This window comes from Sebastes umbrosus, chromosome 17 (assembly GCF_015220745.1).
Source record: "Sebastes umbrosus isolate fSebUmb1 chromosome 17, fSebUmb1.pri, whole genome shotgun sequence".
In the NCBI taxonomy this organism is placed as follows: domain Eukaryota; kingdom Metazoa; phylum Chordata; class Actinopteri; order Perciformes; family Sebastidae; genus Sebastes; species Sebastes umbrosus.
In genome coordinates, this window is record NC_051285.1 from 13357383 (window position 1) to 13374011 (window position 16629).

The 16629-nt window shown below is 38.8% G+C and overlaps 1 protein-coding gene across 2 annotated transcripts in view; it reads left to right on the top strand.

Moving 5' to 3' along the window:
• rxfp2a (relaxin family peptide receptor 2a) overlaps window positions 1-16629 on the top strand; it is an 82758-nt gene that overhangs the window by 21160 nt on the left and 44969 nt on the right. Inside the window, exon 1 of one of the 2 annotated variants that reach the window (XM_037749080.1) lies at window positions 9900-10232. The exons of the other annotated variant lie outside the window; for it this stretch is intronic. Coding sequence (XP_037605008.1) covers window positions 10178-10232 — 55 coding nt within the window. The 5' untranslated portion in view covers window positions 9900-10177. Of the gene's footprint in view, window positions 1-9899; window positions 10233-16629 lie in introns of those variants that run through there. 2 annotated transcript variants of the gene reach the window in all.

A 16629-nucleotide genomic window follows, 5' to 3' on the forward strand; every position in this document is an offset into this window, starting at 1 on the left:
ATCATGCTACCTGGACAGACACATTTCTGTGGACAGTAAAGTGGGAGGCTGATATTTCATATATGTAGCGAAATGAACTGGACTGTTTGTTGTTGGCTTCCTATTTCTAATCAAAACAGCTCCAGAAGTTCCTCAAATCAATACATGAGAAATGACATATTTCCATCACGTTTTCCATATTGTTTTAATTTGTTTGAGAGTGTTGTAATCCAAGCTTCTCCGTGCTTTGTTGACATAGCCGGGCCGGCCGTGCATGCTTTTAGTGCATCCCCCCCCAGGTTAACACTGTTAGCTCTGTCAGCACTGTTGCCGTTGTTTTCACGTTTAGCACTGTTAGCACCGTTAGCTACGAGCCACCAGCTCAGCTGTCACCATGTTGAGAGCCGTGCAGAGGCAATAGAAATGCTCCCAATCTTGCATTTAGCACCTTTAATTACACCATCTTGTTGTGCCTTCTTCTTCTGCAGTGGTTTAACAGTAGTAGGTGGAAACACAAACATTTTATTTTATTTTTTTCCCCTTTTTATTTATTTAATTTGACATAATAAACACTAACAAAAGAAAGTAAACAAACAAAAATACCCAGCAGTGCACAGTTTCCAGACAGTTTCAAATCATTTAAAATTCTGAGTTTCCAAAATCTCCATTTAGGGGCTCCACATGCGAGCAAAGCTTTTATCTTAAATTTTTAAAATATAACTCAGTCTCTCCGAAGCTAGACAGGCTGCCAGTTCCTTCACATTGCGATAGAAGGTATATCCATGTTCTTCCACATTAGTGCAAATGTAAAAGTCTTCAGGGTATATTCCTAGTACACAAAGCTTGGCTTAATTCTCCTTTTTTGTTGTTGCAGATTTTCTGGAAATTTGGTTAAAATTTGCACTAAATTTGGATGGAAACGTGGTCTGTGAGTCCATAAGAGTGGACACTGCAACTGGGCCTAATTGATTCTTTCAGCCCATTAATTTATCTGCCACAGAGTCATTCCTCCACTGGAGGCAAATCCACACATAATGCCTTTAAAAGTGTTAAATTTAGGGGAAAAAACGATAAAATACAACAGATATTAGTGTTTTCAGGATGATAATGCATTTAAAAAAATAAAAAAATGTTATGATGTGACAACACTATGGTTAAGGTTTGGTTAGGTTTAGGGACAAAAACAACTTGATCAGCCTTAGGGAAAGATCATGGTTTGGGTTAACCTCCTCCGACCTCCCTCTGCGTTTCTTGTTGCTCTTTTAATAATGTCACACTACTTCCTCCTTCCTCCCGACGGACATGAATTCCTATGGTCGCAAGTGCGCTTTGGCACTGGATCGTAAACACAGGTCGTTTTGGGGCATTTGCTAAAATGACTGATGCTCTAATTTTTAAATCTCGAGAAAAAAACATCCGTTGGTGTTGGTGATCATGGTAAATATTTAGACCATTTTCAATTCAGCTCGCTTCCAAAAGTATTTTGGTATCAGCTACAGATGACTGTCATTATATCCTCAGTGGAAAAGAGCGGGTTGGCCAGTGTTTTGCTTTTTATACTGACCTTTCAACTCCAACAAGCTGCAAGCTAGTTTTGAGCAGAAAAAAAGAGGTTTATGCACATGTCTGTTGTTACAGGATTTACCATTATTAATTCATTAATATGCCAACAAGAATCTGTGTGATTATGTAAACTAAAGTCCAGTGAGAGATGACACAGTTACACGATTGACGTCACTTTTAAATGACGCACACTGAACAAGGACATCCCATTTGGGTTGAAGACCTGACTGACCCTGAGAGTAGAGGGACATTTTTTCCGCTCCAGGAAACAAACATCCTTAACTTCTGATGTGATTCTGTCGAGGCTGCCAGTTAAACCATCAGTTCTGCCTCCTCATTCCCTGGACTTTGCAGATCTTTCAAGCATAACTAATTAACTAAAATGCGTCACTTTTGTAGGTTTCGAATGTAAACTATAAAACACACAGCCGGCACATCAGCATGCCCGCTGCGGTTTCTTCCCAATAAGTGCTTGGCTGGGACTGCTCATCCCGTTCTCCTAGAAATTATATACGTGTTGCTAATTTGTTTTGCCAAATTTGTGCTGAGGGAAATGTAATTGCTGCCTGGATTGTGTTCACAGACAAGGTATTTTCCTTGTTCAGTATTGCACTTACAAAGCAGCAGCTCTGACGTCGGAGACTGGAGTTTGCATCCTGAGTCTCGTGTCTGATTGTCAACTAGAACGCTATGTGTCTCGTGCTTCATGTCACTATTGCCTATTTTTTTTTTATATTAAATCTTTCCCTAACCTTAACCAAGTGCCTGAACATAACTGTAAAATGCATGAATCAGACTTCACTTGCTACAAGCAGATATCGTATATTATAGGAAAAGAAATTACATCTGTTGTTGGTGAACGTTAACGTAGCGAGAATCGTTGGAGATATGTATGAGTGTGAACATTTCTCAGACTTTGCTGTTGCAAATTAGAATACAATCGTTATTTTGAGGAGGCAATGTTGAAGTGCTGGTGGGAGGAGGGTGGGAAGACTTGTCTTGGGAGTTTTGAAAAGTGAAAGGAAGGAAAAGTTAATCTTGCAGCTGTACAGTAGATGAGTCACACATCAGGCTCCTAAAGTCAGACCTCTCAGAGGACAACTTATAACCATTTTTAAAGCATGCAGTTAAAGAAAGTATTATTTTTTGAGTACAGTCTATATTAAAATGAATGGGTGGTTATTTTGCCATACCAGATCCAATTCTTTTTATTACATCAGGATACTCTCCATGCAGGTCTGATCCAATTCCCAAATAGCTATCATATCAGCTAAAATGAGAAAGAAGCAGTAATAAAAATTGGTTCAGGCTCCCCAATTTACTACCCTTTTTTAATGGAACGGAAGAGTAGAAAGTCACATGAAATTGCTGTCTCCACTCTGGCACAAACAAGCCCTTTGTAGAAATACCCATCATGGGAAATTCCTTTGGGAGTTTATTAAGTGGCTGTGAATTTAATCTGGCACCGACGGGTACAATGAAAGACTATTTTTTGCCTCTTGACCTACAAATAAAATCGACAATCAAGTATATTTGTGAGTGTTTAGGAAGTGGCTAAAGACACTTATTTTTGCCCAGCAACTGTGAAGACTAGTATATTGTCCTCTAGGAATAATGTGAGTGATTGGTAAGATTATTTTACATTGTCATTTACCCCCCATCTGGTGAGAAGACACTTCTCCTATGAGATGAAATCCGACTCAGACGTCACTGAGCGTGTGTCATGAAAATACCAATTCGACCTGTATTTATGTTGATTTTTTCAGATAATGTGTGTGCATAAATACGTTATGCTGAGAACCAGTTCGTTTTTTTTCCACAATCACATTTCCCAATTTGAAAGAAGAATTAAACTAATTAAACTAAACCGTTTTTTGCAAAAGTATATAAGCTAATAGAGACAAAATAAAAAGATTTTAAAAAAAAAAGATAAAAGAAATTGTCTGTTGAATTGTGATGATGAATAATAAGCGATCGTTTCTGTTTTCTCTATGAAGTTCATATATGTTGATTAAGGCAACTGTGTCTCTTAACTGAAAGCCAAATGGTTTGCCCTCCCAGCTGCTCATGAATAAACATGAGCTTTTTTTAATCTTTAAACACCTTTGTGATGCTTTGCGTGCAATTAATTGCTTTAGTCTGTGTGTGTGTTTGTGTGTTTGTGTACATCTGTCCTACACAGCAGATAGTGAGGGTTGATTCTTGGTAAAAGTTAATTTGGTTGTTCTCACTTTCAATGTTAATCCTGAGCGGACACCCCGGGGCCTTTTGTTGTTTCTCTGCCTCGAAGCCATCTGATCACTGATACTGATCAAATGCAAAGAGTTTTCTAATGACTTACCCCAACTGTTTTCTGCCACCGAGTGTCTCACTGTTTCCTCCTGTGTCGCCTGCCGGCCTACTCTCCCTTGCTTCCTCTAATAATACGTCACCACAGCACTTTCCCTGAGCGTCTACTGTTGCCGTGGATGGGCTTATCGAACGCCGACGGCCATGATAATGCGTCAGTATTTAACGCCCTGGGAATGACAACGAGCTGGGCTTTCTTTGCCTTAGCTGGCTTGACAAAGCTTAAATCCCCAGTCAGAGGTAATGGGCACTACGATGGTGGTTATCAACTGTCTTTGTCAACCCAGAGTTTCTTCCTCAGGCTCTGTGCGCATTCCCATACGTTTGGCGCGTCACAGCGCCACAGCATACTGGGTATGAGTACATTTAAACAGATTTACCTAAATAAAAACCTCATGCAAATTTGATAACTATGATCAAAGAAGAGTGATTGGTGTGTGGGTGTAGGCCTATTATATGTTTGTTTGTATACAGGTAGATGACAAGGTTAAAGGTCCAGTGTGTGGGATCTGGCGGTATCTAGCGGTGAGGAGATTGCAACCAACTGAAGCCTCTCTCGTGTGCCATGTGTGTTGGAGAGCTACTGTGGCCGACGCAAAAATTCAAATGGCCAGTGTGTAGAGTGTGTGTGTGTACGTGGGAAGTGAGTGGTAAAGCAAGAGAGAGAGAGCGGTGGCGACGGGAGCGAGTATAACTCAGGAAAAGTTAACAGTGTTTGGTTTGTCCGTTCTGTGCTACTGTAGAAACATGGCGGAGCAACATAAACATAAATTATTTCTTTGGTGACGGCATGTAATTTAACAAAAATGCTTGTGAAATTTCTTGTGAGATAAGTTCAAGTTTGTGTTTTTAAATATGGTGAATGTAAGAAAGGACAGTTTTGTAACAGTGCGATTAAATGCAGAGTTGATAGTTTAGTTGTTTGCCAGTCAGCTCCCTTTAGTGCGCCTTCATTTTATGTTGCTCTCACAGCTCACCTCTCAGTATTTTTGCAGACTTCTTTGCGAATGAAAGCTTTCATCCAGTACAGATTTACCTTTTTGATTTTATATCTTTCTGTACATCAGAGGATGAAAGCCACTGGTGAGAAACACATATACGTACATAATTTATATAACCACACTATCCTCGCTACATCTTTGATGTTAAAGTTCATGACTCCGGGTTTAAAGTTGCACTCAATATTTTTATCTTAACAATGAAAAAATGATTACGTCTTACATAAAAGGTGTCACACGGAGGTGAAATTAGCCAACAGCAGGTCCTCTCAGCTCCACAGACATTTATAGTATTTCAGCTCATTGTTATGGTTTTACAGCCCACAATTTTATTGGTTTGGGTCACTCTCACCGCTCATAATAATTTCCATTTCCTGCTGCAGCTGTCAGCTGTTTTGGCAACAAAAACACCTCTGATAAACCCGTACGACACTACCTAACCATCACCACAGACCGACAAAGAAAAACATTTAGCTGCTAAAGAGACAGACATTTCCCTCAGGACAAACATGAAGTCCAAAAGGAAACACGACTCCAAATAAATATTGCTCTGTGTCTGATGGAGGTGTAAATGGGCAACTGTTGTGTGAGAGCACAGATGTCACGGGATACATTTCCACAAGGAACAGGCAGGGAAATGCTGCACTTTGCCAACTAATTTCTCCTGTATTTAGGGAATAGTGCAACACAGTCCTGACTCATACAACATAACATCATAGAGGGATACTAGAAATCTGCTCCAAGGCCAGCTCGTCTGCAGAAGTGGCAGGATGTATTCAGACTCAGATCCTTAGTTTGTTCTTAAATGGGCAAAGTAAATGATAATAAAACTAGGACTGTCAAAGTTAACGCAATAATAACGCTTTAACGCAAATTTGTTTTAACGGCTCTTATTTCTTGAATGCATTAACGCAACTTGTGATTTTTAGGTTGTAGCTCAGTTTTAACGCTTGAGTGAAGATAAATAACGCTATGAAGTTATAGTACGCTCAATTTTGGTGAGGAAAACCTGTCATAGCCATTTTCAAAGGGGTCCCTTGACCTCTGACTTCAATATATGTGAATGAAAATGGGTTCTATACCCACGAGTCTCCCCTTTACAGACATGCCCACTTTGTGATAATCACATGCATTTTGGGTCAGATAAACACACTGACAGCTGTTGTTGCCTGTTGAGCTTAAGTTTTTTTTTAAATATTTTTAATCGATTGACAGCAACATGCAACAGCGTGAAGAATAAAAAATAAGTACGAATAAAAAAAGTTCTTATCCCTACTGCAAGTCTTTACCAGATACAAAATAAAAGGGAAAGTCTCTCTTCATCACACCTTTGTCTGATCTCTTTTAGTGATTCAAGTAGTTCTTGATTACACAGTTACTTTCTTTCAGGGACAATCAGTCTCTTGTTTTCTTTCTCTACATTCTACATTTCTTATGACTCAGTTTTGCAGTTTGGCATGAAAATAACATCTGTAATTTAGATAAATGACATTGGAAATCAAATTCAATGTCAGCATATGCTTTTGGTGGAGAGTAAGCTGCCGTGTTATCTGATGAAACAACATAATGTATTCCGGAAAATCAAAGCTTCCTCCAGTGAAGTTTTTTATTATTTATTTATTTTGATGAAATTAGCTTTGTGCCACTGAAAGTGGACATGTTTTCCCATCATCCCATTATTGTTTTTTTATATCTATAATTGTTTGTGAGCCTACACATTCTTTGAATCTGAAACTGTTTCTGTAAAGCGGTCACTTTGATTAAACAGTAAAGAAATGTCCTGAAAGTGTGTCTGACCCTCTTAGACCCACAGCTGTCGGTTCAAAAGGGTGAATGAACTTGGGACTTATTCGGAGGTTCACTTTACAACAACAACAAAAAAAAACATTCACAGTAAGTGTGATTTCAGTTAGTGTGAAGCTTTGAAAAGAGATATTCTATTTCACATGATCAATCCAGGAACACAGCAACAAACTTTATTATATCTTTGCTAACATTCCCTCTTCTTATGTGTATTGCCTTTTTCAATAGCTCTCTTTCCAACGTTTGCTGCTGCGATTCATCCTTTTTTTCCCCTTTTGCCGCGGTGAAGTTGTCGTGCTCTTTCGTGTGATGCGTCTTCAAATGTTTCATAAGATTGCTGGTGTTGAAATTGGCAACACTAGTAGTGCCACTCCTCGAAATGCAAGTCTTATACATATCGTCGTGTTACTTGTTGGATTTTCCACTGTGAAATATTCCCCAATGGCTGACATTTTCCTAGCTCCAACTTCCGTTACAGTTACACTCTCCACTAACTGCACTGTTGTTATTTGCTATCATCACGTGACAAACTTCCTTCAATCAGCTCTTCTTCGTTGCTCTAAAACAGTAGTTGCCAGGGCGACAGCACAGTGAAGGCCACTTTTAGAACGGCGAAGAAGAAGAATTGATTTCCGGTTAAACAAGCTGATTTATTTTCTGGGTTGATCAATTATGGTATCGGATCGTTGCATAGACTGGCGTACTTGCCGATACCCGATCTGGAATTTTTGGCATTATCGGACGCATTTCCACACTTTCAAAAAAAATACATAGCAGGTGATTAGATGTCGGGAGAAGAGCAAAAACATCTTTTCCACCGAGAAAAGTCTTCAGTACCATTCTTTACTCTCCTTTCAATGAAGAAATACTTTCCAGTTCTGATATAACTGATGCTATTGCAGCATCTATGCTGACCTCTTCAGGAGCCGCCATCGTTGTTTAGAACTAACAGTCGCCTCTCTGTGTCATCACACACACCTAAATGGATTATCACGTGATATGTGATCCAGCTGCCATAAAAGGTAAATAAAAAATATCCTTTTGTGTAATTCTGGCCCATTCATAGCAATATTAATTAATGTCCACTGTCCTTGTTAAATAAACCAATAATGAAAGAAAGAAAGCTTGTAATCCATTCCCAGATGAGGCTACCTAACCAGAGGTAGAGGGGATTTAAAAGGGACATCTTAGCCAACAAAATGAAAAATGTAAATGATTTGTAACCCTAACCCTTTCGGTCTGTGTTGCCAAACAAGCGGCTAACTGGCTCCTGGCGGCTAACAAGCGAGGTCACAGTTCACAGAGTAAACAAAAACGGGCATGTTGCCTTAATGGCACGGCTCAGATTCAGATGTTAGGGTGACAAAAAGGCCAGCGACAACTCTGGGCCATCCATGCAAAACAAAGAGCAGCACTGAAACATGTGTTCAGTGTTTATAATGACTACATTTACACTACGGGACTAATAAAAGAATATCTTATCTTATATCTTAACCAGTCTGATGCTTCATATCTTACTTTGTCACAGAGTCCATGAAAACCTTTTAAGTATGCTTTGCACCAAAAACTCAAAACTTTCTTCTGTGGAACTCGGCCATATCTGTATATCACACCATCCAAATGGCCATTAAACGGATTGAAATAGAGTGATGGAACTTTCATTAACATTACAAATAGATCTTAAAATGAAATGATATTCATGCCCTTTGAATCCAAGCTAGTTTTTTAAATGTAAATGAGATTTATGGGATGTCATAAATGGGTACAAGCATTTAAAAGAGAAATGTCTCCAATTATATTCAATAGAGCTCAACTCTGGCAAACTTTTCAAAGCATGAACGGCTGATATCCACTCATGTGGCCAAACTTTATCTCTGAAATGAGCTGTGCTAGGGGGCACTTGTTTCTGGTGAAATGCTATTAATGATGTGAACAACTTCTACATTTTTCACCTAAAACATTCATCTTCGCTGTAATGAAATAATTTTTTTTGAGTTAGATGAGAACATTGAATATCAAGTTACATCCAGGAGGTGATTAGTTTAGCTTAACACAAAGACTGGAAACAGGGGGAAACAGCACCTCTAACCTAACCAATTAACATATTTTATACTGTCGGGGCTTTGGTCGGGCTTTCAACTAACTCCAGTGTAAACCCACCCGTGGCGTTATTCGACGGACATAATATTAATAGCGTGAGAGCCCACTAAGGTCAGTTGTTAGTCACGTGACTCGTTGGTATCGTCAGTTACGTGGGTTGCTAGTCAGTGAAGTTAACGTCAACCACGACCGTTTCCTAACCTAAGTGGTTGTGTTGCCTAAACCTAACTTCCTGTGAAAATAGAAGTATAATTTGAAAAGACACTAAGCGTATATTGACACGGCCATCCCTGATACTCCAAAAGTAACGCAAGAGGGGTTCCCCATGCGCTGGTCTCCGATGTCGAGGGGCACTGACCAAACGGCGGTATTTGACGAGTTGGGAGTGAGAATGTGTTGGGTTAGCTGTAAAGTTTGTGACCCGGCCGCCATGTTGAAAACAGTCGAGACAAATTAAGCACCGCCCACCGGCCGGAGCAAACTTTCTCAACCCTTGCCGTCACTTTCTAATGCACTGAGTAGCTTGTGCATCAACCAATGACGCTCCACTATGGTCGCAGTGAACACATTAACGTTGTGAATTCAAACAAAAACGCTTGTTTAGGTTTAGGCAACAAAACCTCAAAGTTAGGTTTAGGAAAAAACATCATGGTTTGGCTTTAAGTTACTGTTTGTAAAGTAAAAATTAAGGTTAACGTTGTGAATACAAAGACAAAACAACAGGTTGGTTTAACACAGGACACAAACAGCAGTCTCCTGGATGAAAGCCCTGTTTTTGCTGGAAACATATTTCTGCTTTATTGGTTCTGGATCTCTTTTGCAAAACAAAGGACTTTGTTCCAAGACTGGAAAAATACAACAGATATAAATCTGTGTATATAAAAATGCTCATCCTTTTAATTACTGTTTAAAGTGAGCCTCTGCAGGTCACAGAAACAATGTGAGAAAACTAACAAAGAAGGCACCAAGAATGAAAAGATATTTTTTTTCAGAGAGAGAGCGGGAGAGAGAAAGAGGGAGAGAGAGAGAGACAGAGGGAGAGAGAGAGGGAGAGAGAAAGAGGAAGAGAGAGAGAGAGAGAGATGAGATGAGAGAGAGAGAAAGACAGGGAGAAAGAGAGAGAGAGAGCTCCTGGAGTGAAGGACAGTGTGGAGAGGATGTCTCTGTTTTTACGCACTGCCGCTGCTCTGCTACTTCAGATCCATCCGATGACACAGTTCTCCTTCTCGGTCATTATTAAATCTCTAACATGCTCTAACATACTGGACTGACTGGGACTTCAGGCTGACTGATCTGTTCGGTTTTCGGTGGAAACCTTATCTTGGATCGGTGTGAGGCTTTACAGCCGCAGCGACGTGAGCGCAGGGAAACTTGTGATCTTCAGGATGGACGTGCCTGTCTTCATCCTGCTCATCCACCTGAGCCACACTGAGATTACAGGTAAAGAAAAACGGAGGCAGGAGAAGGTTATAGTGACTATTTCTTTTGATGTAAAGTACTTGATTATATCCAGTGCCTGAAATGAGTACCAACACTTTTTTGTCCACATTAGTGTCCTTACTGTACTTCTTATTGTGTAGTGCATAAAACAAGATGCATCAACTAACACAGTGGGGAAAAAAAGAGCAAAACAAAGTGTAACAAAATATGAACCATTTAAATAGAAGGAAGTATAAAAATAGGAGCAGTAGATACAGTATTGACAATAGACAGACTATTAACAAAATTGCACAAGTGGAAAATGATATTGAACAGTGAGAATGAAATGAAATGAAATGATTGCTTTTGGTATTCCTGTTCATTATTCAGTTTAATCTATAGGCAAACAGATTGTTTGAATTGCATTTATTGTAGCCTATATGCAATATTATATTTGTGTACAATTTGATTTGTATCATTAGCTACATAAAAAGTTTTATTAACCAAATATAATTCAAGGTACAAACTGTGGAAATGTGCTGTATCTTGTATGTATAGGCCTAATGTATGTAATGGAATGCATACAAAAATACATTTGAAGTTGAATATATATAACAAGATATATGTATAAATATAAATATATAGAAGACACGTGATGATTTTGTCATGCAACTGCTGAATGGGTACTGGCACCTTTTTTTTTGGTCCAATTCAGGTACTGGTTATCTTTTTTGTAATATTGGTCTATCTCGTATTTTATGAATGATTATTACAGGTTGTATATTAGTCTTCTTATTGTTATAGGCAAGTTTCTTGTTGTTATTTGTTTTCATCACCAGTTGTCCAGGGTGCTTTTGTCAATAAACATTGACGTCCCCAGTAAAAGAGACAGTTGCAGAACAGTAGTGACACTAACTGATAATTAATCAATATTAACTCCACAGTAAACTGAGGGCTCGTCATGTAAACACTAATGTTTGTAGTTATTTGAGTTGGACAGGAATCTTTTTTCTTTTGGGGAATCGTCCGCTCTGCTGCGCAGACTGAGGTAAAAGGGCATGAAATTGGCTGTTCAATTCTTCTGCGTACACTGTCCTCGAAAGGATAGGATGCTTTTTAAGGAGCTAATTTGAGATTAGGTTAGGTTTAAACCAATACGTATTTATAAGATTCAAAATCAAGTATCTAGGTGAGATTATTCAGGGACTTATACATAATAAATGTGGCATTATACTGACATTTCTTTGTTCTCTGGTAATTTGTCATATCTCAATCTGTCAGATGTTGGTATTAAGGGGGGATTTTCCAAACAGTCGGGGGTTGAGTTGTTAAATATCAGAAAAATCAATATCCAATTCATGCCTTATTCATTCATGCCTACTCACACTCCCGGGCTGTGACTCATCTTCAAATCTCCTATTGCATGAAAATGTTAGATGAGGTCTTGTGGGAACATGTTTTTGACACACTCAAAGTGATGAGCCCGACAGGACAGATATGTAGGTGGTGTTTTGTTCCAAACTGTTCAATTAAGTTTATTTTTTATATATCGTCAAATCATAACCAAAGTTATCTCAAGAAGTTTTGTTTTATGTGGGAGTTAAAGGACAAATCCCGATCAAAGATAACTCCTAGATTCATTACGGTGGTGCTGGAGGGAGGTGCAATGCCATCTAGAGTAACTATATAATTTCAATCAGGAGAGATCAGTTATTACATGATGCGTGATAAGATGAATAGTGCAAAGTCTTTGGCGATTAGACTCCATTGTGACGTAGTATATTAAAGGGGGTAGTGATGCCGTGGTGAGATTAGGGAGTCTAAACACTGATGGTGGTGGTAAAGGGAGTTGCTGAAGATCCATTAAAGGAGAGCAGGACTGAGCACTGAATATGATGAAGACTGGAAGTGATGGAGTGGAGACAGGTTGCATCGGTTCATACTGAAATAACAACTGACAACAGCAGCAGAGAGGAGAACAGTTCTAAAATTAGCCAGGGAGCAGAATCTGGTTGGTTTACTGAGAGTGAAACGCCCGTAGTCAGCTGGTAGAGTAGGTGCAGGTGAGAAAGAGAGACAGAAAGATTTGTGAATGAATGAGAGTGTAAAAAGTGTCTTCATGACTGAACTTACGTTATAAGCTTCATTAGATAATTAGTTTTGGAGGTGTTTAAGGCCAAGTACAATAACTTCAGTTTTGTCTGAGTTTAACATCAGGAAATTGCATTGTCATCCAGGTTTTTATGTTCTTAAGGCATGCTTGAAGGTGAGCTAACTGGTTGGTTTCGTCTGGTCCGATCAATGGATATAATTGGGTATCATCTGCATAACAATGACAGTTTACGGAGTGTTTTCTAATAACATTGCCTAAAGGAAGCATATATAATGTGATGGAACAAACACACAAAAGCACAGGTCTTTGATTTTGTTCAGTTTTGGTAATTAAAATGACTTTTACGGCTGTCAAAGTTAACGTAATGATAACGCCTTAACGCAAATTTGTTTTAACGCCACTAATTTCTTAAACGCAGTAATGCAATCGATCTTTCGGAGGTTGTAGCGGGCTGAAGGGTGAAGATACTGCCATCATATGAAACTAGATCTAACCAAAGCAATCCATTGGTACCAACCATATCATACTAGCTTGTAAGGAAGGAGGTTAAATGGCCATTTTCAAAGGGGTCCCTTGACCTCTGATCTCAAGATACTGTATGTGAATGAAAATGGGTTCTATGAGTACACACGAGTCTCCCCTTTACAGACATGGCCACTTTATCATAATTACATGCAGTTTGGGGCAAGTCAGCACACTGACACACTGACAGCTGTTGTTGCCTGTTGGGCTTGAGTTTGCCATGTTATGATTTGAGCATATTTTGTAAGCTAAATGCAGTACCTGTGAGGGTTTCTGGACAATATTTGTCATTGTTTTGTGTTATTAATTGATTTTCAATAATAAATATTGACATACATTTGCATAAAGCAAGCATATTTTCCCATTCCGATGTTGATAAGAGTATTAAATACTTGACAAACCTCCCTTTAAGGTACATTTTGAAAAGATAAAAAAGTGTGTGATGAATGCTTTAATTACTTTGTAAACATTTTTTATTGCTTTTCAATACCACTAGACAGTTACAATAATCATTCAAGAAATATAACTAAAAAAGTTAAACTACAGCAGATCACCAAAAGGGAAAATAAAAAAGAAACAAGCAAAAACCAACACAACAACAACAAAAAAAACATGTATCATCAGTAAACTGCAGACAGTAGAGACTAGACGAGACCCACGCCACAGTAAACACGTCAGTGCCTCATTACCTCTGTCAGGAACGTTTTTAACCTATTTAAAGAATTGACTCCATATTTTTCTGAATGAATTTGACAAGCTCTTCACTATGACTCAACTCCTTTGGCAACAGAGCACATAATTCAGTGTCAGGGCTGCTGTGCGTATCCGTCACAGAGCAATCAGTCACAAATGCTGTGACATTTTCTGGGACTTGTGGAGGAATGGCAATGAGGAAGAGTCCCTTTGACATTCAGCTCAATCATACATTTCAGATAATGTATTCAGACAGTGTAATTCCTGTGAGATAACAACAGATTACTCAGACGATTGCTGACATCTGCCAGAGCAAGTCTTTTCTGTCTTTAGGGAGAGGGGGCAGTTGGCGTACCAACAGGCAATTTCCATTTTTGAGGCTTGAGGCAGCGATTCCAGCGCAGCAGAGACCGTGGTGCAAGGATCAGGATTCAGTCAACCATCAAAATTATTTGAGGATTTGTATGTCTCTGGATGTCGCTGGTAGTCTCCCAAGTTATTACAATACAGATATCTGTCCCGTTGGTCACTGAATAGATACAGTTGTGATGAGCAACCAGATGTGGTGCAAGCATTCTTCAGACTAGAGGGCGACAGAGACATGATTTCAGATTTAGTCATTTCTTGGCTTAAGTCTCGATGTGTGAAGGTCCTCTGCCTCAGTGAGAGGTGCTGTGTCAAACTGAATCTTCTCTTTGTGGCTGGGACGCCTCTTGAGTAGACTGATTTAAAAAGATATAGAGTGTAAAGCCCCGACAAACCCACTAATATACTTTTAGCAGGCTGTTCTGTCATTGTCAGACCAACACTTCACATCCCAACTACAAAAGATGAAACCTGCCAAAATCAAAATTTAATAAATAAATGACTCAATAAATAGATAAAAAATGCCATTAAATTTAATTATTATTATTATAAATGCAAAAATAAATAAATACATTTAAAAGTTAATAATAAATAAATAAAATGGTAAATTAAATAAAGAATGAAATAGAAGAATGGGGGAACTAAAACAAAGGTAAAAAAAATAAGCAAATAAAACAAAATATCAATTTATATCACATTTATCAATTAATTAATGCCTATATTTATTTTAAATATTATTTTTGGTACATTTATGGCATATTTATTAATTTTTTTGGAGGTTTCAATCCTCCATACCCAACCTGCGCCACCCATAGGAACAGAAAGTTACAGTTACAGTAATTTAGACCTGCAGATGAAGGTCCCCTGCCTCAACGAGAGGCGCTGTGTCAAACTGAATCTGCTCTTTGTGGTTGGGAAGCCTCTCGAGAGGCTGGTACCGTAGACTGATTGAAAAAGTATTTTCTATTATTGTCTCTGGGTAGGTGGAAGCTTTACCATATATTACCTTTGGTCAAGTGAAGCAGTCTGTTACAGATTATACCTGTTTATAGTACAAAGAAAATAAATAGAATATAAAGCACCTGACAAACCCACTAAGTTACTTTTAGCAGGCTGCAGAGTGGGAGCTGTTCTGTCATTGTCACTCTGCATGTAACAAGTGTATATTGACACGCCGTCTCTGGTAGATCGAAAAAGTAACACAAGAAGGCTTCCCGGTACCTCTGTCTCCGATGCAGAGGGACACTGACGGTGATATATGACGAGTTGGAAGTGAGAATGTGTTGACAAAACACACAAACTGGTGCTAATAATTGAGAGACATCTATGTGTCCAGAGGGGAAAAAAATATTGCCTGAGGTGAATCAGTCTTCTTTTATTTTAACAGTCTGTTTGGACAGTGTAGGCTGTTTTTCATCTTGGGCAAACAGTGTTCACTGAGGTTTCTTTTGTTCAGATGTTTGCTCTTGTCTTTATCTATTAACCTACAGATGAGTAGGCTACTGTACTTTTCGTTATCTATCCTGCATGGTGGCTCTTGCTGACACAGCTCATAATAATGTTGTACTTGGGTTAGAGGCAAAGTGCTGAATCTCAGTTTTTATCCATATTATGTAAAGAGTGTGATCATTTCAGCTCTATCATTCAAACTGAATATCAGTACTCAGTGTTTGATAAGTCCAAACGCTTGTACAGTAGTTTGTACTTTCAATCACAACTATATGCAGCAATGCACAATTAGGAAAATGAAGTTGCCAAGTGAAGTCTTAAACTATGTACTATGTGTTTGCACTTGTACACTTGACTTGCTTTTTGTTTTGAGGGGTGACACCAACCTGAACAGGATGAGTGGGTGTAAAACATGGATTGATGCAGACTGTTTTGGGCACTTGCTTCAGGGCTCTATGACTCTAAAACCAAATTAGCTCAATAAACAGATAGAAAGATAGACAATAAATCATTTCTCAACAATGGTAACTGGAAAAAGTGACACTCTTTTGGTGATTGTTCATGTTTCAGAGGAGGGAAACCTTTTAGATTGACCGGTCAACTTGTTGTTTCTTTGTTCTGCGGTGACTCAGTGGGGATGCCGTACAACTGTGATCACTCACAATCTAGACAGAATGAAAGGGAGACGCTGAGGGGAGAGACCGATAAAAAGACACCAGAAGATTATATTATTATTATATTTTGTATTATAAAGAGCGAAAAAGACACACATGGCAGGAGGCATTGAGGGGTGGTGGATGGGTCCAATAAATACAGGGCTTTCATCCAGGAGACCGCTGTTCGTGTCCCGTGCATTACGTTTCAATTTCACTTTACAATCAGCCGTTCGTTCTTGTCCTGTATTCACAAAGTCAAGTCACATTTTCACTGTACAAACGTAGTAAGCCCTACCATGTTGTTTTTTTCTAAACCTAACTAAGTGGATTTGTTGCCTAATCCTAAGCAAGTGTTTTTTGTTTAATTTACAACATTAAACTCGTGTTTAGTGCGACGGAAAAAGTGACGCCGAGGGGTCTGACAAAGCGTCAGTTTATGACAAATTGGGATGAGAGCGTGTTGTCTCACCTGACATGAGAAAAAAGTGACTTGTACTAAAATTGGATTATTGAACATTAATGTAAACATGTACATATAACTGTCACAAACAATGCTGTGAAAAGGGTCTATTCCTCACCTCTTATTAAGCAGTGATCCTTCCCAGCTGCTTCTCGTTAC